We start from the raw sequence: 26750 nt of genomic DNA on the forward strand, positions 1-26750 counted from the left end.
TGAGCCACCCAGGCGCCCCTGGAAAACTGTATTCTTAACTGAAATAAATACAAACTGATCATAGAATTTGGAATAAGTCACTTAATCTTGAGAGTCCTCAGAAATTTCATATATAAAAGAAGAATTGAAGTTGATAATGGCTAAATTTTCTTTTAGATTTCTAGGATTTAGATTGATCTCTTTATATGGGGCATATAACCACTTTTACATATCAGATTTTTATTTCTATTTTAAAGATTTTGTTTATTTATTTGAGAGAGAGACAGAGAGAGAACTTGCACATACAGAGGGAGAGGGAGAAGCAGGCTCCCCACTGAGCAGGGAGCCTGATGAGGGGCTCAATCCCAGGACCCTGGGATCATGACCTGAGCCGAAGGCAGACGCTTAACTGACTGAGCCACCCAGGTGACCCTAGATATCAGATTTTTAGATAGGAATAATACATCTCTCCAAAATTTAATCAACATTTTCCTACTTGGGCAAGCTGACTCGGCGTTAGCTGTATTAGAAGTACATGTTGTGTAGATATTATTCTCTGAACACGAGAAAGTATGAAAAAGATAACACCGTCAAACTTATGAGGCAACCAATGTGTTTTTTTCCCCCTCAGATTTAGGAGTTTCCTATTTTAGAAAGATTGTAAATGTTATAAAAACAAGGGAAATCACAAAAGTACTCTTGTTCTCTCAGAGAATGAGAATGTTTCAGGAAATCACCATATATTAGAGTAATTTGAAGATTTTATTTTCATATTGGCATGAAATATAGACAATTCTGAGTCGAACTTATACTGTTTCATATATCCCATCAATTTGCTACTAAAATATCCAGTTATCAGATACTTTCCCTTCCAAAGTACTTTTCATCCTTGGGCATCTTGAATCTGTGATCTCTTTTCAACTTAGAAATGAATTTTCTGAAACCCCCGAGTTTGAAACAAACCCTTTTATACCTACTCATTTTCTACAGGGCCTAACATATTAATTCTGAAATAAATTTCTTTAAGGAAGGTCTCACAACCCAGCTTTATCTTTTTGCTTTGCCAAAGACTTAGCAAATGACTCCTGGGAATTGGGGGTGGAAGGGAGGGGGACAAGAGTACAAGGAAAGCAGAGAAGAAGAAAATGGAGCAGAAGAATAGAAAGGTGTGCTTATACTGAGTGTGGTTTGAAGCGGGAGAACTGTTTTGAAATGGAACTGAGACAGTCTGCATATGAACCAGTGGGTATCAGCTGGATGGTGAGGTGGGAGTGGTCACAGACAGGATCTTTTTAACCTCTTCTCCCACTGTCCTCAAATATAAACACCCATTCCCAGCATTTAAGTGCATAGTGGAGATACCTCCAATATATATACACCATCATTTCATAATGTACATTCTACTATCACTTTTTGCCTCTCAATGACTTTCTTTGCCTTGGAGCTTTCTGACCTTCAGAATTACCACACATTATAGCTACTGTATTTCTTCGCCTCAGGAGAATTGTTACTTGTCATTATTCCACATCTTATCAGGACTGCTGATATTGAAGAAATTCCCAATTCTCCTTTAGATCCTGATTGTGTTATGGCAAATCTTCTATCTTCTGCCTAAATGACATGTATGAGCAAAGAAGGCAAGAAATGAAGAACACAAAGCAGCCTACCGGATATTGCAAATGCTACGTAATATAAGGTGGTTCTCCTTAAGAAAATTAGTGTCTAGCTTTTCATATTTACAAAAAAATATTGCTTTTTATATTAGCATAGATTGGTGCAAGCAGATAATTCATAAAAAACGAGAAAGAGAAATAATATGCGAGGCAGTCATACCTTTTCATCTTTCAATTATCAATAATTTTGAAGTGTGATAAGTACTAGAGGTTTTGGAAGTATTTTCAGTGCATTTTAGGGGAATAGTAACTAAGACAAAAGTAGAATTATTGGAATTTGTGCTTTCCTCATTGTACAATTAATCCTATGAATACATCTTGAATGTGAAAAAAATTGTATGTAGATGAGATTTTTGAGAACTGGATGGAAAGGGTCTGTGATTTATTAAATCATGTTTGGGTCAGACATTTTGCATTTTACATTGGTGTCCTCCCATGTCTGATGATCCGACTGCCTGTCAGATACCAGTAACATCTGCTGCTTCTAGCCACAGAGCAGCTCATGACAGCTGCGTGATGTTGCCCTAGAATTCATGCCAGAACAGTCCTCTTTGAATATCAGGAGAGCACCTGGGTACCCAGCTGCACTGTGCTACATCTCCTGCTCTCTTGCAGATGCCAGAGATACTTAAAAAGAACTTGGATGGGGTAGGAGAAGAAAACTTGGTACCTCAGAGTTACCCTTCGGTTACTTGATCTCTCCATCTATAAACTGTCCACCTCACCTGACTGTGGCTGAAGCATTTTAGTCTAAATGAAATTTCCTGTATAAATTGTAAAGTGGTCAAATGCTTTTCAAATGTAAGTCCCCAGGATAAACTTGAGAGGAGGAAATGACCTCTCCCCTCTCAAGCATTTTTCTTCAGGCCTTGGCCGGTGTCTATTCGGCAAATATACACTAACCATTAAGTTTGTGTCAAGCACCATGCTGGGCTCTGGGGCACAGAGGAAGAATAATAAAGCATGGATCTCTGTCTTCAAGTAGCTCACAGCCCATCTAGTTGTGACTGTTAGTACCGGGCATATTAAAGTTCAATCATCAATTTGCATCTGACAGTTGAAGAGGAGTCTCTCATGCCTACAAGAAAAGAACTGTTTTAAGAAGTACTTATCCTAACAGTAATCCTTTCATGGACAGAATTTTCTTTTCCTAGTTTTTAGTCAGCTAGAGACATTTTATTTCTTGTCAAGGACCTGCGACATTTTTATAGGAAGCTATAAGTTTTGCTTCAGATAAATACTTTCCCTAGGGAGCCCATATAAAGCACTAATGCTATCAGTGGAAAACTATGATTCCTTTCCAAAAATCATCTTTCAGTCATTTTTTTTTTTGCCATAAAATGCTTAGTGAGATAAATGTGAAACATATAAAAATATCCATATTGATGTCACCTCCAGCACTCATTACAAATACCCATAAGACCCACCGTGAAGGAAAATAATACTCTACTTTGACAGTTTTGATCTTTTAAAAATAAATTGGTAGTAGTAAATGTAGTCTATATCATACTTTAAAAGAAGAGTGAAGAAGTAACCACCACAAAAATAGCCACATTTAGTGTGATACTTTGCTCACTTACTCACAAACAAGGAGAGTGCAGGGCAAAGTTTATTTGTCCAGATATGATGTTTAAGCACAGTGAAGATAAGTTTCTGGTCTCTATTTCATTAGAATTGCAAGATGTCATTCTTGTGACATTTAAAGGTTGTTTAATAAGAGAACATCCATGCTCGTTAAAATGCTTGCTAAAGGAGATATGCTTTATCCAAAACTTTCTCCTCTTATCAAACCTCAATATCAGGACCCTCCTCTTTGTGGAGAATTTCGGGCTTTCTACTTTTTTTGAATTTAAGAACAGCTGACCTGACTTTCTATGCATTTCCACATTGAAACATCTCATATTGCCTTAGTTTCTTCTCTAGGAAAACGAGGCAACTCTTCTCTTCAAAATTAAAACTTGCCCTTGGGATCTTGAACTCAGAATAGAGGAGGACTGGACTGGGAGCAGAGGACATGAGGTTGATGTTCAGCCCTGCCAATTTCTAGCCACATGACTTAGTCTCTTTGAAACTCAAAAGCATTATTTAGAGAATAAGACAGTAATGACAACTCACCCAGAGTGTTCTGGTAAGGACACAGGGAAAAATGATGAACATAAAACTGGTACAAACTAGAAAGTGTTGCACAGATGTCCTTTAGTATCTATAATATTCTTTCAGCACCGGCAAGTACTTATCTCATAAATTGTGCCTTCCTCTTTCTTTTTCAATATCACCTACTTTTTCTAATAATCCTTCCTATCAACTTACATTTTATCTTACCCCCATGACAAAATAAAAGAATAGCAAATATAAGATAATTAGTTTGATCATATTTACCCTTCAAGTTACTATGTACTTTCTTTCCTACTTACTGGGAAACTTCTTAAAGAGTTTTTCTTTTCTCTACTATCTTCACAATCCAATTTTCTTCACATCTTATATTCTAGTATCTTGATTCTATCATCTGCAACTGTTCATAAAGATTTTTTTTTTAATTAAATTGGATTTTTTTTTTTAAGATTTTATTTATTTATTTGAGACAGAGAGAATGAGAGAGAGAGAGAGAGCACATGAGATGGGGGAGGGTCAGAGGGAGAAGCAGGCCCCCTGCCGAGCAGGGAGCCCGATGCGGGACTTGATCCAGGGACTCCAGGATCATGACCTGAGCCGAAGGCAGTCGCTTAACCAACTGAGCCACCCAGGCGCCCTGTTCATAAAGATTTTTATGAGCTTTCATTATTCTTTCTTGCTTCTTTGCAGCATTTGACACTGTTGACAATCACCATAACTTTCTAAGTTTTTGTGATATATATTTGTTCTGTTCTGACAGCCTTGACTTAGCATTCAGTTTCTTTTTTTTTCTCCCACCCCTAAATGTAGGTGCCACCTAAGGACATGCCTTGCTATTCTGCTCTCCCTATTTTCTTTCTTGGCAAACTCATCGATTCTCACACGCTCATTTAATTATAAATTCTGTAAAGCTAACTCTCAAATCTGTCACCTTCCCTAGACTTTGCCTCGACACTGCAACACATTTCCAACTTCTTCAGGTACGTCTTTAACTTTCCATGACCTTAAAGAGCCAAGAGTTTCTATTCTCTTCTCCAACTATAAAAAGAAAGTTTGTAGTTCCTGGGGTTTTCTCTTGCAGGGCCAGAGAAATGATCAAGGAGTGAGTCTTACATCAGTCCTAATCACTATCTAGATACATCATTATAGAATTTGTGTGGGACACTTTGCCCTTGAACAATTTATTTATATCTTCTGTTAATTTAAGAGTTATAGAAGGTATGATAATTGTTCATACCCCAATAGCTTTGTTTGACCAATTAAAAATATAGAATGTAAAATTAGTTGGCCAGTTGAAATACAGGATTTAAATATAAACACAAAGAATTTGGTTGACCAATTAAATAGAGAAAAAAACAAAAAATTAGAATTGGATATTGCTGGATTGTGAAGTAATGCAATGAGTAGAAAAATGTAGTCAAACCTTTGATAATAGAAACAGTTAACGCAGAAACATATTTTAGCATTCAAGAAGTGCTGATAATTCTACACCAAAATTTTGATTTCAATTTTATCCTATTTGCAGTGTAAACCAGTGACTAGTTTGACTATAAAGGATCTTAAGGATTTTTAATTCATCAAGTTTGAATTTTTGCGGATGTAGAAGGCTGTTAATTTGGATTTATTTTTTAAGGGTAATTTAAAAATTACACATTAAAAATCTACAAATACCAAATAAAATAAAATAAAAACTCCATAAAATTTAAAAAAAGATCTACAACTACCTTTTAAATGATACTTAAAACTCAGTTTTACTGGTACTTAATACTCAAATTCTGAACAGTTGGATCAAAGGCCTCCGTCCACATTATTTCACACCTTCAAAAGAACCATTCCTAGTATCTAGAATGTTATTGCTGAAATCAGTCAGCTTATTTAAATAAATGTCATAATTGGTTTCCTTTTTTAACTACATTTCTGGTTGACTAGAACAACAGTAAAACTACTGGTAGTCATGTACTTAAGATAGACATCACTAAGTGTGACAGTATAATCATAGCTTAAGATGTTGCACATTTATTGCAGTAGTTACCATAGAGATTTAAATTTAGCTCTTTAATAAAAAGTACATGAATTCAATTTTGAATGCATTAATTTTGGCTAGTAAGGGGCACAGGTTTCCCAACTGAATGTACATATATAAAAACAAGAATTTTGGAATTCTGTCCTAGAAATCTTTAAGGGATCAAATATAGATATATAAAAATAATCAGTTCAATTTCATCAGTTTTTAATGGATACTTTATTAATTCTGTCACTTGAATCCTAGTTCTGCAAAATATATATTTCATAATTTAGTTATACGTTATTCATGTAATTTTCAAGAGGGAAAACACAAGGTGGGGAGACCAGATATTCTAGCCTAAACTTAAGTATGGCTCAAAGCACAAAGGAGGACCACAGGAGTATAGATCTGAGAGTTGCTGGTTTCTAGCCCCTGTTCCCCTCTTGCCCTGCCATCTACATGACAAGACCCTTGGATTTTTAATTTATAAATTCTTCCCTGACTATCCTAGATCACAGAAATCTTTCCTTCTTTTGAACTAGATGCACTTTATATCTGCACTTTCAGACAATACCTAGACCATACTGGACTTTCTAAGAGAGAGCAAGAGCTACATCTCTTATATATACCATCCACAGTGTCTAATGCAGGTCTAAGTATAAAACTATTTATATTGATTGATGGGTAAAATGAGGGTAGATTGACACCCGGCTGCTACACAGAGGTAATCTCAAGTATAATGTAAACATTACAAAAGGCATTATAGATCAAACTAATTGGGAAAAAAGTTCCTCATATTTTAACCCATGCTGAGATGCATTATAATCATATATATAAAAGAATTCTATGAAGTGCTATTTAAATGTAAAGCCTCATCAACAAACAAACTCCTAGAGAGCACGGCCTGGCTGCCTGTTTCGTTCATTTCTATATCTCTATCTTTAGTAGCTAGTACAGTGCTTAGTACACAGCAGGTACATATTAATTATTGGCTGAATAAATCAATCAACCAAATATTGTTCTGAGACAATGATTATTTCTTTTTTTTTTAAGATTTTATTTATTTATTTGACAGAAGGAGAGAGACAGTGAGAGAGGGAACACAAGCAGGGGGAGTGGGAGAGGGAGAAGCAGGTCTCCTGCTGAGCAGGGAGCCCCATGTGGGGCTCCATCCCAGGACCCTGGGATCATGACCTGAGCGGAAGGCAGATGCTTAACGACTGAGCCACCCAGGCGCCCCCACAATGATTATTTCTTAACCCTTGAAAAAGAAAGCTTTACTTCACCAAAAGCTTTAGGATATTTGTGATCCTAAAGACTTGGAATGTGAGAATTCAGCTCATCATTTTATAGGTGCCTAAGGCCTTGTGTACTTTTTTTAAGAGATCGAGTGCATGTGCTCATGAGTAGGGGTGGGGGGTAGAGGGGTGGGACAGAGGGAGAGGGAGAGAGAGAACCTTTTTTTTAACCTATTTATTTTTATTTAAATTCAGTTAATTAACATAAAGTGTATTATTGGTTTCAGAGGCAGAGTTCAGTGATTCATCAGTCTATAATACCCAGTGCTCATTACATCACATGAGCTCCTTAATGTCCATCACCCAGTTACTCCATCCCCCACCCCTCCCCTCCAGCAACCCTCAGTTTGTTTTCTATGATTAAGAGAGAATCTTGTAATGTATGGGGATTAACATAACAATAAAAAAAATTTAAAAAAAAAAAAAAAAAGAGAGAATCTTAAGCAGGCTCTGAGCCCAGCGCTGAGCCAAATCTCAGGACCCTGAGATCATGACCTAAGCTGAAATCAAGAGTCAAATGCTTAACTGACTAAACCACCCAGGAGCCCCAGGCCTTTTGTATTTACTCTGTCTTGCATTATGCTCTACCTTGAATGTGCCCCCTCTAAATAAATCCTTGCACAGCTGAATTCTCCCTGTCAGTATGGTTTTAACTAAAATGCTTCCTTAGAGGTCTTCCCTGACCACTCTAAGGTGATGCAGGGCTCTGCCTCTCATTTTATTTTATTCAATGCACTTGTCATTATCTGGAATTAATGGAGTAATTTTCTTTACTCATTTATTTTCTGTCATCTTCCTCTAGCATAAGATCACAAGACTAAATTACCATTAGCACATTTTCTGAACTAAAATTGCAAATTTTATTTGAATTTAATGTTGGGTTTATTTCATTTAATCAAGCCCAGTATATATCAATGATTCTTAAAATTTCAGTACTAGAAATTTTTTTAGAAGTTACTTCAAATTGCCCTTTCCATAAAGAAAAAATAGAACCTAATTTGGAAAATAAATAATTCAAAGTTAATTCACAGCAGCATATATTTAGATACAAAAAGAAAGTAAAACATTTCAATATCAGAATATTTTAGATGCCCTTCAAATGTAAATGAGTAGGATAATTGCCTTATTTCTCAGCACCATTTGTGTGTGTTGTGATTAAGTACACTTAATGGGAGGCTTTAGTAAAATCTGGCCATAATAGTAGGTGTCAAACTTTTCTGTGCAATAATTCTGAGCACATTAACATTCTTCATATAGCTCTTTTTATTGCCATAAATTCAAACAGTTAAATTGAGGCCCTTTCTACTTAGAATCAGAAGGATCATAAAGATTTTTATAGCAAATGTGGGTGTGTATGAGATATTTGTGTATATTAGCAGGGAAGGATCAACAGTCACAGGATTGGAGTGTGTTAGCCAACATTTCAGATACTTGTTTCTAATGCAGATTGTTAGTTTCTTAATGTACTAAAATTCACTAAAAAAGCCAGGTGTGCATGGCCTATTGAATATATACAGAGAAATTCTGCTTAGAATGTTTGAAATGTGACTGTATTTTTTTTAAGTACAACATTGTCAAAGATGTTTTTATCATACTTCAGAAATCAATAATTTCTCTTTGGTATACTTTTAATTCTATTAAATAGTTTAATCCAAGAAGATAGAACAAAACTTAGAGTGATCTTTGAATAAAATATATTTCCAAGGTGTATTTCTGAATAAATTTTATAAAAATATGATTTATCTCTGCCTTATACATTTATGGAAATGAAAATGTATTATTTTATATCATTTTCATTCAATTTCTTCCTTTTTCTATGCATTTAATTCCTATCCATCTTCCAGGGTTTCATAATTCTCTAATTCTCTTAATTATTTGAGTCCCAACTCCTACAGGATGTCTGGTGAGTACCACTCAGCCCTCATTTGCAATACAGACCATTTATTCTGTAAACTTTTAAAATTCATATATTTATTGTCACATTATATCCTTTATAATAACTGCTACTAAAGACTCACATTCTGGGTCTTCATAAATATTTAGTTATTCACACTCATATAGACTCACATACACATAAATTAGATAGATAGATAGACAGATAGAATAAACAGAGTGTAGACAGAAGGGGACAGACATTAGATGAGTATATTTCCAGGTTGATGAATATAGCATATGTTTACATTTTCCACAGAAACGCTCATGTGATAAGACTGTGAGAGGTTGTGAAAAAAAGTAGTAAATACTATTAGTTCAAGAAGACATTAGATTGTGAGTGCTACTGATAACTCAGAAGAATTATTTTTCCAAAAAAAATCACTTTAAGAGATAATTATGTGACTGTAAAAACGAGCCAGAAATTAATAACAACTTCTGGTATACCTAAGTCTCCTACAGTGCCCTATATTTCTAAAACGATGTCTCCGTTTGGTATGTTTGCAAGGTGAAGAATCACATTGATGACTATCTAACACAAGTTTATTCTCATATCTGGTTTTGTGAACCAGAAAGTTTAAATGAAGAGGTATAGTTATTACACCAAAATAACCAAGCCTGAGACTATTATAACTTTAAAAGCCAAACAAGTTCTGTTAATGTTTGCTAACATATGCTTTCGTTTCCTAACATTCTCCTAAAGTTTGATTAATATCTAATTTCCTGCCGTTCACTTGTTTTTTCTAAGAGACCATATGAAATCAGGTATTTATTATAATTAACATTCAGAATGGAATTCTAACACATTTATTTTGGAATCATAGAGTCCTCTATAGAAACCTTAGTTGAATATCATTATATGGCTCCTACTGACCCAATCCTTAAAAATATATAATAGATGTAACACAGTCTTAGAAACAATGTCCCAGCTACCTTTTACTTAGAGATATTTTATTCTGTGCTTTCAATTAAACAAAGAATAAAGTGATTGAATAAACAGATATGTTTAAATAATGGTTGAGGATACAGTGGTGGTCCAGATACCAGAAGATCTAATTATAAGCACAGAAGCTAAAAATTCAAGCTATTTGCAGTGTGTTTTAGGTGTACCCTACACCAAACAGGTAACCAGAGGGAAGTTTGCTGGACTGAATAATCATTAATACTGGTTTATATTCTTTAATGAGGCTATACATGAACATGATCTCAGTTTACGACCTCCTAGCCTTTTTTTAAATAAAGATTTTATTTATTTGTGAGAGAGAGAGAGTGCATGCACACAAGCAGGGGGAGCAGGCTTCCCACTGATAAGGGACTGGATCCCGGGACCTTGGAATCATGACCTGAGCCGAAGGCAGGTGCTTAACCCACTGAGCCACCCAGGCATCCCACCTCCTAGCCTTTTAAAATTTTTATTATTTTTTAAAGGTCATATTTTTATGTAATCTCTACGCCCAACATGGGGCTCTAACTCAGAACCCCCAAATCAAGAGTCCCAGGCTCCACTGACTGAGCCAGGCATGCATCACAACCCCCCAGCCTTTAAAAAAAAAACCGCTATTAGGGTAAAAACTCTCAGTTATAAGATGAATAAGTTCTGAGATCTAATGTACAGTATGGTGACTATAATTAATAATGTTGTATTAAATACTTGAATTTTGATGTAAGTGGATCTTAAATGTTCTTACCACACACACACACACACACACACACACACACACACGGTGACTATGTGAGATGATGGATATGTAAATTAGTGTGATAGTGGTAATCATTTGACAATATATGTTTATCAAATCATCATGTTGTAAATGTCACATATATGCAATTTTTGTTAATTATATCTCAATAAAGCTGTGGGGGGAAGAGGCTAAGAAATCTCTATATTAACATTAAGAGAGTGCTTTATTAAATTTAAAGAAAAGGGTTCCATGAAACCACAGCCACCAAAATCGTGGATAACACATGAACTTGGTGAGATTAAGTTCACTTAACTGAAATATTTCTATTATAGTCCAGTTTCTATGACTGGCCAAATAAACAAACACAGTCAAGTTTAGTACACTGACAATCCACTCTGCTCAAATTTAAAAAACATGGAGTTCTAACAGAAATAAAAAGACTTTTGTCTAAATTTATTTGTCTAACAAATTATTATAACTGACATTTTTGCTTGTCAATATTTGAACTGTGTGGCCATTTCTAGAAAGTTCTTTACTTTCTTTAAATACTTCCAAGAACTAGCATATTACAATCCCCCAAAAGTCTACAAACTTCTTTGCCTCATTTACCGTACTCTTCTGCTTGTAAGAACCTTTGCCTTTCATTTTCCATTATTTATTATGTCAGCTCTCATTCCTTTTCCACTTCATTGCTTGTGCAATTTGGAAATAAATGGATTTCACATCATAAGATATTTCACTTGGTTATATCCTTCAGATAAATATACCGCTGTTTTCATCGTGATTTGGAAGAAAAAGAAAATTGGGACACTTAAAGAAAATTCCATCCTGCTGATTAAAAAATCTGGTTATTGAAAAAATTTCTTATATTTTAAGGGTGATGATAATAAAATTAATATTTCCATAGTACGGTACAGCTTATTAAAAATTTCAATAAGTCTCATTTAATCCACACAACTGTCCTGACAGATAGATTGCTAGACTCCCATCAACAAGGTATTTAAAAGTAACTGGGCTAACATACAGTAAGAATCTAAAGTATAGAGGTCTATAGTTACTAGATACCATCAATTACATTTTCTCTTCATTTCTTTCCCTTTGGTGAGTATCTGCAGAGAGAGAAGGAGTGGGGAGAGAGAGAGAAAGTGTGTGTGTGTGTGTGTTTCTGTGAATATTTTGACAGCTTTACTGAAGTGTAATTAACATACATTGAACTGCATAATTTATGTTGCATAATTGACACCATTATCACAATCAAGATAAACAAATATATCCATTACCTCCAAAAGTTTTCATGTGTCCCCTCCTTCTACCTCTCCTTTCCCCTCCCAATACCTTGTTCCTAGACAACTTTGCTTTTTGTCACTTATGGATTAGCTCGCAGTTACTAAAATTTTATATGAATTGACTCATACAGTATGTAATCTATTTTGTCTGACTTGTTTGATTCAACGCAATTATTTCAAAATTCAAAATGTTGTAGGGTGTATCAATAGTTCCTTTATTTTTTTGAGTAGTATTCCATGTATGGACAAACCACAGTTTAACCATTCACGTTTTAGTGGACATTTGGATTGTTTCTGGCTTTTGGCTATTGCAAATAAAACTGCTGTGAACATTAGTATACGTCTCTTTGTATGGACATATGCTTTCCTTTCCTTTGAGTAAATACCTAGGAGTTGCTTAAGAAGTCTTGAGTAAAACCGGGTGCCTGGGTGGCTCAGTCGGTTAAGCATCTGCCTTCAGCTCAGGTCATGATCCCAGGGTCCTGGGACTGAGCCCTGCATTGGGCTTCCTGTTTAGTGGGGAGCCTGCCTCTCCCTCTCCTGCTCCCCCTCCTTCTGCTCTCTCTTTCCCTGTCAAATTAATAAATAAAATCTTAAAAAAAAAAAGAAAGAGGGGCACCTAGTTGGCTCAGTCATTAAGCGTCTGCCTTCGGCTCAGGGCATGATCCCAGGGTCCTGGGATCGAGCCCCGCATCGGGCTCCCTGCTCGGCGGGAAGCCTGCTTCTCCCTCTCCCACTCCCCCTGCTTGTGTTCCCTCTCCTTCTGTGTCTCTGTCAAATAAATAAAATTAAAAAAAAAAAAAAAAGAACGAGTAAAACTGTTTTCCAGAGTTATTGTTACCATTTACATTCCCACCTCCTTTTCATGTTCTTCCAAATTCTAACCAATATGGTCCTTTTTGATCATAGCTATTCCAATAGATGGGTAGTGTGATTTCATTATGGGTTTAATTTCATTTTTTCTAATAACTAATAATATTAAGGATTTTCTCATGTGCTTACTTGCCATCTTTATGTTTGCCTTCATGAAGTATGTGTTCAAATCTTTGAGTCATTTTTATCGGTTTGATTTTTTTTTCTTATCACCGAGTTATGAGAGAGTTTTTCTGTTTGCTTAGCTTTTGGGGTTGTTTTGTTTTGTTTTTCTGGACACAATTCCATTATCCGGTAAATTATTTGTCGCCAGTTTCTTCCTGTCAGGAGCTTCTCCCTTCGGTCTCTTGACAGGGGCTTTGAAGAGCAAATATTTTTCATTTTGATGAATTCTAATTTGCCAGTTTGTACTTTTATGGGCTGCGTATTCAGAGGTCAGAAACGTTTTTCTCTTATGTTTTCTTTTATAATTTTATAATTTTAGGTTTTATGTTTTGAATTAATTTTTATATAGTGTGAAGTATGGATTTAAGATATTTTTGTCTACAGGGATATCCTGTTGTTAAAGCACTGTGTTGAAAAACTATCCTTTCTCTACTGATTTGTTTTTATTCTTGTAATGTCTGTCAGGTTTTGCTATTTGAGTAATGCTGACCTCATAGTTCGAGTTGGAAGGTAGTATGTCTTCTTCAATTTTCTGGAAGTTTGTGTAGAACTGTCCTTATTTTACCCAAAATGTTTGGTAGAATCCACCAGTGAAGTCATCTGACAACAGAGTTTCCTTTGTAAAAAGTATTTTTTTTTAAACTACAAATTTCATTTCCTTACTAGATATTGGGGTATTTGCTTGATACATTTTTTTTCTTATAAGCATTGATAGTTTGTGTCTTTTCAGGAAGTAGTCTATTTTATCAAAATTGTCAAGTTTATTGCCATAATGTTTTTAATAATATTACTTTATAACCCTTTAAATATCTGTAGAGTCCATAATGAGGTTACCTTGCTCATTCTCAATGTTGGTAATTTGTGTCTTCTCTCTATTTTTCCAATTAAGTTTGGCTAGAAATTTATCAGTTGTATTGATCTTCTCAAGGAAACAGCTTTTGATTCATTGCTTTCATCTAAACTTTTCCTCTTTTATATTTCATAATCTCCACTTCAAATCTTTATTTTTTCCTTTTTCTTATATATTTTGGGGTTACTCTCCTTTTCTCTATTTTCTGAAGGTGGGGGGAAGCTGAAGTCATTAATTTTAGATCTTATTTTCTTCTTTCTAATATAGATGTTTGGTGCTGTAAATTCCCCCTAAGTATTGCTTTCGTGGTACCACAAACTTTAATATGCTGTGTTTTCATTTTCATTCAGCTAAAAAATATGATTAATTTCACTTTTGACTGCTTCTTTGATCCATGGGCTATTTAGAAGTGTATTATATAGTTTCCCAATATTCATCTTTCCCCAACCCCATGAATCACCCTGGCTAGAGAGTACAGGCACTCCTGCTGGTCCTAAGTGAGCACTGGGCAATGAGACCTCTAATCTTGCTGATGGTTTTTCCCTCAATCTTAGTTGTTTTCTCACACATATGTGCTGATCCGCACTCAATATTTTCTGAGTTCTGTCTTTGCAATTCTCTCCTCTCCAGTATTCTGTCCACCAAATTCTAGCTGCCTAGGTCTTCCCAGACATTTGGCTTCATCTTCTCAACTCAGGAGTCGGCTGGGATCTGCCGAGGTCCCCCTTTTGTTGCTGACATCTAGACACTTTCTCAAGGCGGTAAGCTGAGGCAAACTTAGGGCTCTCCTTTTTTTGATTTCCATCTCTCAGACCATTGTTCTCTGTGACCTGCCATCCAATGTTTTGAAACTCTTATTTCATATATTTTGTCCATTTTTTGATTGATTCAGGTGTGTGTGTGTCTGTGTGTGTAAATCTTGTACCTGTTACATCAAGTCTAGATGACACTTTTTTTTTAATTGAGTGTTTTATTTCAATAATATGAATATGGGTAGATATTTAATGTCTAGGTTCTCAGGATGTCTGTAGTTACCTCAAAGGATATTGCAGCAGTCTGAAAAGAAAGTTTTTTTGTTTTGTTTTGTTTTGTTTTTTCTTTTCTAAAATTTAATCTCTTTTCTGGGCAGGGAAGTTTTAGAACCACACCTTGACTAACTCTTAGAGCAGGAGCACTTTATGTATGTATTGTGTATTCTTGTTTTAAAGGGATTTTCATGTATATTCTCCATTTGATTATCTGTAGTCAAGGCGAGATTACTAAGGTCAAGGTTGTTACTAAGTGATGCTCAGGAGTGTAGTGACTTGCTCAAAGTTGCACAGCTTACAAGCACTGCAAGAATAAAAGCTGCCATTTATGACACACTTCATGTGTGGTAAGTAGGGTGCTTAGCACTATCTATACCATCTCATTTAATCTCCCCCAAAAACATATCAGGAAAGTGTTACAATTTTCCTTGTTCCAGATATAAACAAACTAAAGCTTAGAAGACATGCTACCTTACCCAAATTTATACAGCCGGGAAGTGCTCCAGCCATCTTGAACCCAAGGCCGCCTGGCTCCCATTCTTAGAACCACTAGTCTACCTCTCATAGAAGTGAGATGCTCCTCTGTCTTCTTACTCTCTTTTTCTATGACCCCAATTGGTTCAACAATGGCAGATTATCTCATTTTAAGATGGACAAAACATTGTGCACTCTTGGGAATACCGCTCCTGTGCTATTGCTCATGAAAGGCAAGGACTTTGGTGATAATGTTTATTGGGTGGTACTTATGGTGGCATCAGGAATATCATTTAAAGGTAGATGACTCTTTTGATAGGGGCAAATTCGTACCATACTGGGTTCATTTTGTCATCATTTATATGGATATTCATTTCAGAGTTCTTCCTATTAAAATTTCAAGCCCTACCCATCTCCAACATCTACCATTTCATATTCCTCTTCCCTTATTTTTTTTTCTCTTTAACACTTATCCCTAATATATTATTTTGTTTATTGTTTGTCTCCACTAAAATATAAGTGCCATAAGGACACACAGTTTTGTCTGTTTTGATCACTATTGTATCTCCTACAACTAATGAATAAGAACTCAACAAATATTACACAGTATTCTTAGGATTTATGTTATTTGGGTTGTTATGTAATGGAGTGGAGAGCAATATATGAGACCAAGTTTTCAGAAGCATTAGGATCTACCTGTACACATTCACACCGCTATTGGATGTGTATCATCTACTATAACAGGCTAAAGCCTGTAAGAGTAGGATAAGATCACTAGATGAGAGAACTATCTCAGAACTGTGGAGGAAGATTACATTTGCTTGTTAGCTCCTCCCTCCCCTCCTGATAATACTATCAGCTGTTAGGACTGTCATGTTATGAAGATATAAATCGTAATGGGGAAGTAGTGGTATAATAGTAACATAGCCACTGGTCTCAGAATGCTGGAGTTCGAGTCTCAGCTATTCTGCTTATAAGCTTTATGTAAGTATTAGAAGTCACTATTATTTTATGCTAAAGATGTTTATCCTGTGAAGTCAAGGGATTCTTCAACCTTTTGAAACTGTATTCAAACTCACTGTGTCAAAGAGATAGGATGTATCTTTCTTGGGAGGTCTGTATTTTCATCACATTTTCAACATCTCTCAGTACTTATAATACTCTGGGCATCAAAGATCAAGTGATACTATTTATAAATCAATCCACACAAATACATTCCTTTGGATTGGCTTGAACTCCTTAGGGCCAGCCAAACTCTCCTAATATTTTGTAGTCCTTAATATTTCTATGGTTTTTACTTACCCTACCTACATAGACTAGAGGTATAAAACATTAACTTCACTATTATTATATTCACCTTTTCACAGTGGAGGTTAAGTGATTTGCCTATACTAACATGACAGAGACAAGAAAATCTCATAGATATTTTTATAAAATAATCGCATTTAACTATTAATAATACCTATGTATCTCTCTCAAGGAACTGTGGTTCTTTGAGAGTAAAAGCATCATGCCTTATCTATTTTTGTAGTCTCAGCATCTGAAAAGTGTAAAGTACATACTACATGCTCAATATATGTCTGTTGTATAATGATTGACCTGGATATTAGCCTCAGATTTTCTGATTTTAAATCCTCAACATATTATTATTTCATTAGGTCACATATCTTTTCATGACATTATTCTAAAGGGACAGTCTCATTCTTTTGCTAATATACTGTTCTAGCATTTTCTCTTACTCAATATCTTCCTCAGCTAGAGTACTAACTATTAAGAACAAATTTACATTCAAGTTATAAAAAGAAAAGAGTCAAATAGAAAGCAAAATATATATTTTGTTTCTATTGAAAGCATATGGAAACTAAAGCCAGTGGTATATTTTAAATTATTCAAACCAGTCACTTCTTACAGTAGTCCGCCTTATCCATGGGTGATATTTTCCAAGACCCCCTGTGGATGTCTGAAACCAAGGATGGTACCAAACCCTATATACACTATGCTTTTTTCTCTATATACATACCTATGATAAAGTTTAATTTATAAATTAGGCATAGTGAGGGATTAGCAATAATCACTAATAATAAAATAGAACAGTTATAAGAATATACTGTAATAAAATTTATGTGAACATGGCCTCTCTCTCTCTGGAAATATCTTATTGTACTGTACTCACCCTTCTTGTGATGATATGTGACGATAAAATGTCTGCATGATGAGATGAAGTGAGGTAAATGATGTAGGCACTGTGACAGAGCATTAGGCTACTACTGTTGACCTTCTGACAATACGTCAGAAGGAAGATCATCTGCTTCTGGATTACAGTTGACTGCAGGTAACTGAAACCGCAGAAAGCGAAACCACAGACAAGGGGGTGTTACTGTGCTTTGTTTCTTCATAATGTCAAACAACCAATCACAACTAACCTCTTGTGTCATTTTCTTGGGATCTGATCATTCTTATGGCCACCAGTTGCATTCACTCTGTCCGTCTGGTATCTGTTTCACCTACCATATTCCCCAATCTTCCTTTTTGGTGCATTTAATACATCTGTTGGATTTTCTGATCATGTTCTCCTGGTTTTTCATATTACTCCACTAAGCTGCTCCCTAACATATCTTTCAATTAGTTAAAGAACATCCATCCTATATGGAAGCTCTGTGATGAAAGTAAGGGAAGTCCATCGGCAGAGAATCAAGCTTAACAGGTGAGGAGAAAAGAGGTGAAAAAGGAAAAAAAGCTGGGCAATAAGGATCACAGATAATAGCAATATTGCTATATTGATTTTTTTCCTTATACAATCCCAGCACAACATCAAAGGAACATTGGTTAATGAACGGGTAAATACTCTCATTGCTACATCCCAGGGTGAGAGCAAATTTTTTTTTCAGCTTTTGAATATACTGCCTGCCTTCCTCCCGTCTTTCTTTCTTTCCTTCCTTCCTTCCTTCCTTCCTTCCTTCCTTCCACTCTTCTCTTCTTTTTTTAACTGTCACCTCTTATTTTCTGCACTTTGAGAACTACACCAAGTGAAAAGGTTGGGTCCCCCAATGTCCCTAAAAGTTGTGAAGGATATATCATGTGCCTGATGTCAAGAAGACATTCCTGAGTATGGTGCCAAATCTTGTGGGGCAAGTTCTAATCTGACTATAAGTACATAAGCAAATATGGAAAGAATACAATTCCATTAGCTAATGATGTTCTCAGACATTTGGCTATAAGGAAGGTTTATAGGCAAAAAATTGTATAAGAAGGCCATTCTAGTGGTTCTAAAATAATTCAGATTATTGAGATCCACTAAATTCCACATTATATAAATTCAAAGTAATTTTTATTCTCAAATTTTAACTTTTCTTACACATCATATATTTATATTTTGTTAGTGAAAAACAAACTTTACTTTCTAAATGAGAAATTAAAAGTCATAACTCTTGCACTTCATAGATAATTATATCTAAACTCTAATAATTTTATTACACGATTTTGGCAAAATCAATACAGCGTTTTGAATATTTTATGTTAAACTCCAGGAAGAAAGAAAAGAACAGTATTATTAACTTAATTCATTTAAAAATAATAATATATGTGGTTTGAAGAAAAAACAGTATTCCAGCACTTATCATTTGTTAGCATGAAGGCACATTTATGTGTCTGCTTTTTAGATTTCCAAATATAACAAAATATAAAAATTATTCATATGATTTCCAGTATCATATGCATGAAGGATTAATCCTTAATTTTCATTTGCTTGGAAGGCCATTTAATAAGTGAATTTGCATTATTCAAACTGATTCATCAAGCAATAATGTCTATAACTGTGAAATCAATCATGCTACTTGCAGAATTATCCAGAGTTCCTTTGACCATGGGTTATTCTTAAAGGTACTTGAGAATAACTTCAGGCAGCACTTGCAAATTCAGGTAACATAAATACTTCCAAGTTTCAGTTCAAAAACACAATGCGATTTTATAGGGTAATGCTTTATATAAGAAATAAAGCCCTCTTTATTTCAAAAACTGAAAGCCCTAATGTCTTCATACTATGAATAAAAGAATTATTTTTGAAAACTTTAAAAATAGCTATAATTTCCCATTTAACAGTAAATATTGCATGCAAAAACTCTAGCAAAGCTTCTAAATAAGTATTAAAATGACCAACTGATCAGTAATTTGCATCACTTCACAAAAAAAAAGATTTGACAGTAAATTACTGGGTCTATACGTGCATGCTACAGCATAGTGTGTTCAGAGTTAAAAAAATAAAGTAAAATGCAATTACCCTAAAAGACATTTCAAGATTCTCTCCACCCCAGATATCCATTCCTGCATCGTAAGTTCCTATCTCTTCAAAGTAGTTTCTGTCAATAGAAAATAGGCCACCAGCCATAGTAGGGGTCCTAGTTGAAAAAAACAAAAAGAAAAGAATATCTTTTGAAAACAATGTGTGGAGTTTAATGAGACTATAGCAAATAGTTTTGAGACATTTTAAATTAAAAAAAAAAATAGTACTCAAAAATCTCAAACTGGAAACATAGAGCCAAGGTGTCAGAGGTTTTAAAATTAATAAGTAGCATTTTATTTCACATTTTCTGTAAAACTAAATTTAGATTAGTCTATATTTTTCTTACAGGTGATCAAAAAGATAATATGGAAGGAACACTGGCCACTTCAAGAGGGGGGCAATTATATTCCTTCTGAAAGGCATAGTGAAGAGAAGTTAGTGCTCTATAAAAATGTTTATAGGCAATAAGTAACGATATTTATGGAAGTATTTTTTTTAAGGTAGAGCTTTACATGTATTTGTTTATTCTTCTCTTTACTCAAGTAAAATGATAGAGTTAATTACATGGCCCTGTGGATAAACATAAATCCCATATGCTTAGAAGAACATTTTGCACAGATTCTAAAACGTTTTCCTAGGAATAAATGCCTTTCGATTCTCACATTTGAAGTTTCTCTATAGGAACTAAGAAGTCAGATGTTAACTTTTCAAAGGATTACTTATTAATTAATTTTAAAAGATTAATTAAAGTCAATGGTTAATATATGAACTATGCAAGTCTTCCTATATAAGCAGTATGAATTGAAACTAAAAAAATTCTAGTTTTTCACAAATGGATCTATCTATACTGACAATTATTATTTTTTAATGTTAACTGTAGCATAGCGGTTTTAAAACTTCCTAGCACATTAGAGGCCCCCAAAGCAACTTTAAAAAACACATTTCCATGCTTGGGTATCACCCTCCACAGATTCAGATTTAATTGGCCTGGGGTGGGGCCACACCTTTGGTAATGTGTAAAGTCCCTTGGTGATTCTAATGTGCTGCTAAAGAGGAGTTAACACTGGTCTAAGGGATTTGGAATGCTCATCCAAGTAGTCTGAGATTGTGAAAAAATTAACAAATGTTGCTTTTCTAGAGATTATATCTTCTTCTGCCACAGGATATGCTCATGTCCTCTAACTGAACAATGTAGTTTATTGAAAAACCACCAAATAATATTGTACTTGGATATCAACCATATTGCAAAGTTCTCTATTTCTCCCAGTGCTCTCACTGTTTTACACTCAAGCAATTAACTGTCCATCAGCTGGAGTAGCAGAGCCTCCTTAGTCTCAGAACTATTTTATTACTTCTGGTCTTGCTCCCTTGCTATCATGAACAGTATCACTGACCTTCTGAGTTATAATGAGAAACAGTAACATAGCTAAACAGATGGTAATTATGGAGTAGCCACCACCCTCACCTGATTGGGGTTTTGGAATTCTGTGGCAATAACTATACAAGGTGTAATAGTGCTGGGTAGTCTATTTAATGAAACTAGGAACAAAAATTGCTGCAATTATCTTATCATAATGCAACCAGGTGCATAAGAATGTGAAGTGATGCATTTTTAATGATCTGTGTGGAGTGCCTGCCCACTTCTCTATTTACTAATAAAGTACGAATGCATTTAGCTTAAATACATGCATTGAATTTCATCTTACAGTTGGTCATAATTCCTAAAAATATGTGAGAAATGTATAATAAATGACTAAAATAATTTATATATTTAACCATAAAAATGACTCAAAAGTTTCACTTATGCTTAAAAAGTAACAAAAATAAGAGCATAAAATGACAATTCCTCAAAAAAATCCTGTATTTTCTGAAGACAGATGCTCCTAGGGAGTTTTTTTTTTTTTTGTATTTGCAATGTTAGCTCTCTCAAACAGTCCAGAGACTGTGCCTTATATAATATCTACAGCCATAGCTAGTGTTATGCAACATGTTCTATTCTAAGTTCACTGCTCTGTACCGTCCCTAATGAATTATTTGCATATGCCTGTGTGAACCTTAAGTGTTCAGGGTGCCTAGAAAATTAAAAACCTATATACGGCCTAACCTTATTAATCAATTCAACTCATTGGTGGGGGAGGGGGGTAATCAGCCCAACGGCTGTGAATCTCGCCTACCACACAGTCAGTAGGTAAAGATGAATTGAGTTAGTAGAAGTAAAGCACTCAGCACAGTTCCCAGCACATAACAAATAGTTAATAAGATTAGGTGGTATATCTTTGTCTCTGTCGTCTGTTGTTGATAATCATTCATGGGTCTTGAGCGTCCCTCACTTAATTTTGACTTCCCATACACACCCTCATTTCATTTCAAAATCATCTGAATCTACTTCAGATCCAAGATGTTGAACTCCGACATCTGCTTCTCTGAACACAACTTTCTATTTTTTAACCCCTCCTATTTCAATCCTATGACAGTCACTTTTTTATTCTACCATCGTGTTTAGGGTTCCTTAGCTACTCCTATTTCTCACATAATAACCCCCTTCAGGAATTGTTCCTTTCCCTCCTCTCACTCTCTCTCCAAGGTTCTGCCAGGTCAGTGAGCAAAAATAGCTTAGCATCCTAAATTCTCTGTCCTTCCCTTATCTGACCCAATTTTTTTGGTAAATATCAGTGTCTGGGTAAACCTACCCTTGCATTATCCACTTCTCCTAGGAGCCAGAGAATCATTGAAAAAGCAGTAAGATGAGGCCAACTGGTAATACTTCAAGTCCAAATATTCTCTGCTTAGCCTATAAACAGCTAACGATCCTTTTATCTGTGTTAATTTGTCTCATTTGTGTTAATCTGTCTCATTTTTTAGCTGACTCTTATCTAAAAGTTTTGGCCTCTTCTCAAAAAATGAGATTAAGGCAAAGCATAAAATCAAAATTCCCTCGGTTATGAAATCTAAACTCCCCCTATCTCTACCTCAGTATGTGTATGTGTCTTCTCATGGCCTCTTCCTTCCTCCTGCCTCAGAGGAAAGAATATCTCCTTCTTCATTGTGAGCTAACATTCACTCTTTTGCCCTCAGCCAGTTCTTTTCTGACTACTCTTTCAGCCACTTGCTCATTGACTATTACATTTATGTTTTATGCCTTTCATTTCTAAATTGTCCTCTTGAGTTTATGACACTGCTCAATCAAGTTCTATCCTAAACCAAAATAGTTCTTCATTCCATCCTACTACTCATTCCAATGAGGGATATATATTTTCTATTCCCTTCACTGGTAACCTTATTGAAAGGATACTTTCTACATATTCCCTCAACTCCTCTTGACCTTCTAACTGGAATCTGGATCATGCTCCCACCTCTACCATAACTTCTTTCTGAAAAGGCCCCGTTGATTCTGAACTTCAATAGGCTTTCCTTAAAATGTCTTCCTTTGGAAGCATTTGAACACAATTCAGCCTCGCTGCTTAAAACACATTTCACCCCTGACTCCAATTGCATTTTTTCCAGAGAGGTTTTTCCTATTCATTTTATGATTCTTATTGATATCCCTTCCTCTTCCTTTTCCTTGCTGGCTGTCTCAAGTTCCTAATTCCATATTTGTGACATGAGTATAAGATACAATTATAATATTGTTTTATAGATGTGTGCACTTAATAATTATCTTCTTTTCTCCCAATATGTAGTCTTCCCAAGGACCTCTCCGTGGAGCTTTCCCCTTCCTATACTCTTTACCTGTATAAGCTCTTTCACTGTATGCCTTTAACTGTCCTCTCTGTGAGGCAGAGTCCTAATCTGTGTTTTCTTTTTTCATTGCTTCTTCCTGCATTGTTTGTGTTTTTCTAATTACTTTCTAGATGTTTTCTTAAAAAAAATTCCTTTGAGTCTGCTCGAGGTATAAACATAGCACTGAACATGTGCTACCCTTCCATATTGCTTCTCCTTCAGTGTCCTCTAGTTCCTTCCAGAATCTCAATACAAAAGGATAAAACCCCTTTTAGTAACTTTCTTTCCTGTGTCCCATTCAATCATTTCCCAAATACTTCCTATTTTCTTTTTTTTTTTTAAAGATTTTATTTATTTATTTGACAGAAAGAGACACAGCGAGAGAGGGAACACAAGCAGGGGGAGTGGGAGAGGGAGAAGCAGGCTTCCCACTGAGCAGGGAGCCCAATGTGGGCCTCGATCCCAGGACCCTGGGATCACGACCTGAGCCAAAGACAGATGCTTAACGACTGAGCCACCCAGGCACCCCTACTTCCTATTTTCTTCCAAAGTATTTTTGACTCTTATCTCTGTTCTCTGTTATCATGGTCACTATCCAATTTTAGTCCTCTTATTTCTAACTCTGTTAGGGGAATCCTCCTGCTTCTAGAGTCTGCTGCTTCCAAAATTTATTCTACAAACCATAGCCAGATTAATCTCTCTAAATCAAAACTCTTCTGAAACTGTTTACCAGATGTTTAAATACCTATTTTAAGAAATAAATTCCAGGGGTGCCTGGATGGCTCTGGTGGTTAAGCATCTGACTACTGATTTCAGCTCAGGTCATGATCTCAGGGTTGTGAGATCAAGCAAGCCCTGTGTCCGGTTCCACACTGAGCATGGAGACTGCTTAAGATTCTCTCTCTCTCTCTCTCCCTCTGCCTGCCCTCCCACTCGTGCACACTCTCTCTCTCTCTCTCAAAAAAAAAAAAATTCCAGCTCCTTATTATGGCATCAGTGACGTGGTCCCACCCAAAGAGCATCTCCATTCCTTTTAACTATTTCTCTATATTCAAAGTGTTTAGCTGTTAATAGTAACTTTCCCACCCCAGTGCACGTGTCTACATCCACTTGTCACTTGGATTTCCGTTTTTAAACTTCAGGTGTATGTTCAAACCTGCTCTATTCTTAGGCCAAAGACTATTATTCCATGCAGCCTGCCCTCAGTACAGCCCCTGTCCCTCCAGTCTGGATATAATCCTCCCCTTCTGCCTCCTTCAGTAGCCTTCAGTCTCTTTTTCTCTCAAGGCACTTTTTTACTTCTTTTTGAGTATTACATTTATTTCTGCATATATTTTACCACCTTTATACATATAGCTAATATTTTGGTTTAATACTATTAGACTATTAATAGATATTTGTTAAATAAGTGAAATAAACAAATAAGCATGTATCCTCATGGCCACAAAGCAATCTATTTGTAAGTTAAAATCACCTGCAATTTTATTTCTAAAATTACAAAAATAATTATTTTTCACGTCTGCTAAACTGATCATCATTCCAGGATTTTATCATCTAGTAGAAGTTTTGGGGATTGAGTTTGGTAGTATTTTAGAATTAAAGATACAAAGCTTTGTAATAATGTGGACTATAGGAAAGGATTCCAAAAAGTAAGCATTTGACATGGAAAAACACTGAAGCATTTCACCAGAAGTTGGGAAAGTTAAAGAAATTATGATAGAACACGTCTGATTATTCATTAATGCTGAACTGTGATGTCTCCATTTTCACCAATAAGATGGTAAGTCAAGTATTTCACACTAGAATCACCACCACGTGTGTGAAAAGCAGAGCGACCACAGAAGACTCAAGAGAGGGATAAGTTTAGTTTTTAGGAGCATGGACTTTGTATCTAGACTGACTGGGGTTAAAACTCAACCCCACAGTGTGACCTTTGGTAAGCCAAGCCACTTAAACTCTGTGTTCCAGCTTAATCATCTATAAAATGAGGGTATATGTATTAATGGATGTAACACTATTAGAGTAGTACAAGCACAAAACAAGAACTACACATTTAAATATTAATTTTAATAAGGAAGAGAAAACATCTGTGTTTGGTGAGATTATAATCAGCTTTTTAAAAATTATTTTCAGAGTCTAATTAATTTTTAATAGAACTGTAGTATTTTAGAACTTTAAAATCCCTATAGATCTGGTCAACCAAATTTAGTTGCAATGTGTTTAAATGACTTGCTCAAGAACCCCCAGGTAGTCAGTGGCCCAATTAAGGAAACAATCTTTCTTTTCTCTTTTTTCTCTCTTCTCTTCTCTTTCCTTCCTCTCTCCCTCTCCCTACATACCTCTCTCCCTCTCTACCAACTAGTCATCACTCAATGTGTCCATATACACCAAAGAATTTGAGGTAGGTAATTAGAAATACACTTTCCTGATTTCAAGCCCCAAATTTATGCACTGTATTTTCCTATGGATTTTAAAAATGCACTGCTCTTCAAAGCAACTTATTTCAAAGTTATTGAAACATCATTTCTTCTCACTAGTCTTTCCCTTTAACATATTAGGATTCTATGCATCTTACTTGGTAAATAAGTAAGGTCTCTGGGAAAAAAATCTAAAGATTTGAGAGACTATAGGTCAGCTCAGGCTGTGATTTGCAATGATCCAATAACACAATATCTAGACTGTAAGTATTTAGCTCTGTGTTAATAACATTTCTCATATAGTATAAGCCATAATAAAGAGAAATGAGAAACATAAATATTTTATTATTTACACAAATATGAGGCATAAATAGCTGAAATACTCACATAATCTCAATTTTTTTAAATCATAAAATATGATTTGGTTAACCATTTTGCAGGTTTAGAAACCAAACAAAAATTAGATGGTGTGAGTTTCTCTCCTTCCCTCCTTATTCTGTCTACTATCTCCAATATAGAAAGCAGAAGAGACAGAAAGGAAGCAAAAGTATAACGATTACTTCATTAGAGTGATGAATAATCAAATGTTGAATGTATTTCAAGGTTTTTACAGAGAACAGAAATGGGGTTTAGTGAAATATTGCACACCACGATACCCACTTGAACATATTGGGTAAGAAGATGCAGCTTTGGTAGAAAAGAAACTGTCACTTTAAGAGCCCATGCTGGTTTAAGCTCTGAACAAGGAAACCTGCTCAATCCTTTAGTCTATGGAACACAAAAACAGTTACAAAGCTATTTTTAAAGGATAAGAAACAGAAAAAAAAAGAAGAAAAAAGTTCTCCTTATTATGGGCAAGTGGCTTACTTTGCTGCCAAAGACCCCATTTACCAACAAGTATTGGAATCAAATACCTTAACTTGTGCTTAAAGACCTATATGCCAGGAAAGGAAAAGTTATTTTTTTCCTTTCTCCTT

General features: G+C 35.3%; 1 protein-coding gene across 4 annotated transcripts in view; it reads right to left on the reverse strand.

The window, feature by feature from the left end:
- GALNT13 (polypeptide N-acetylgalactosaminyltransferase 13) overlaps positions 1–26750 on the reverse strand; it is a 781779-nt gene that overhangs the window by 171165 nt on the left and 583864 nt on the right. For all 4 annotated transcript variants that reach the window (XM_032410271.1, XM_032410279.1, XM_032410287.1 and 1 more), the window contains one exon: positions 19634–19751. In XM_032410271.1, the coding sequence (XP_032266162.1) occupies positions 19634–19751 (118 nt within the window). The remainder of the gene's footprint in view (positions 1–19633; positions 19752–26750) is intronic.

The sequence above is a fragment of the Phoca vitulina genome, unplaced genomic scaffold (genome assembly GCF_004348235.1).
Source record: "Phoca vitulina isolate PV1807 unplaced genomic scaffold, GSC_HSeal_1.0 scaffold1, whole genome shotgun sequence".
In the NCBI taxonomy this organism is placed as follows: Eukaryota; Metazoa; Chordata; class Mammalia; order Carnivora; family Phocidae; genus Phoca; species Phoca vitulina.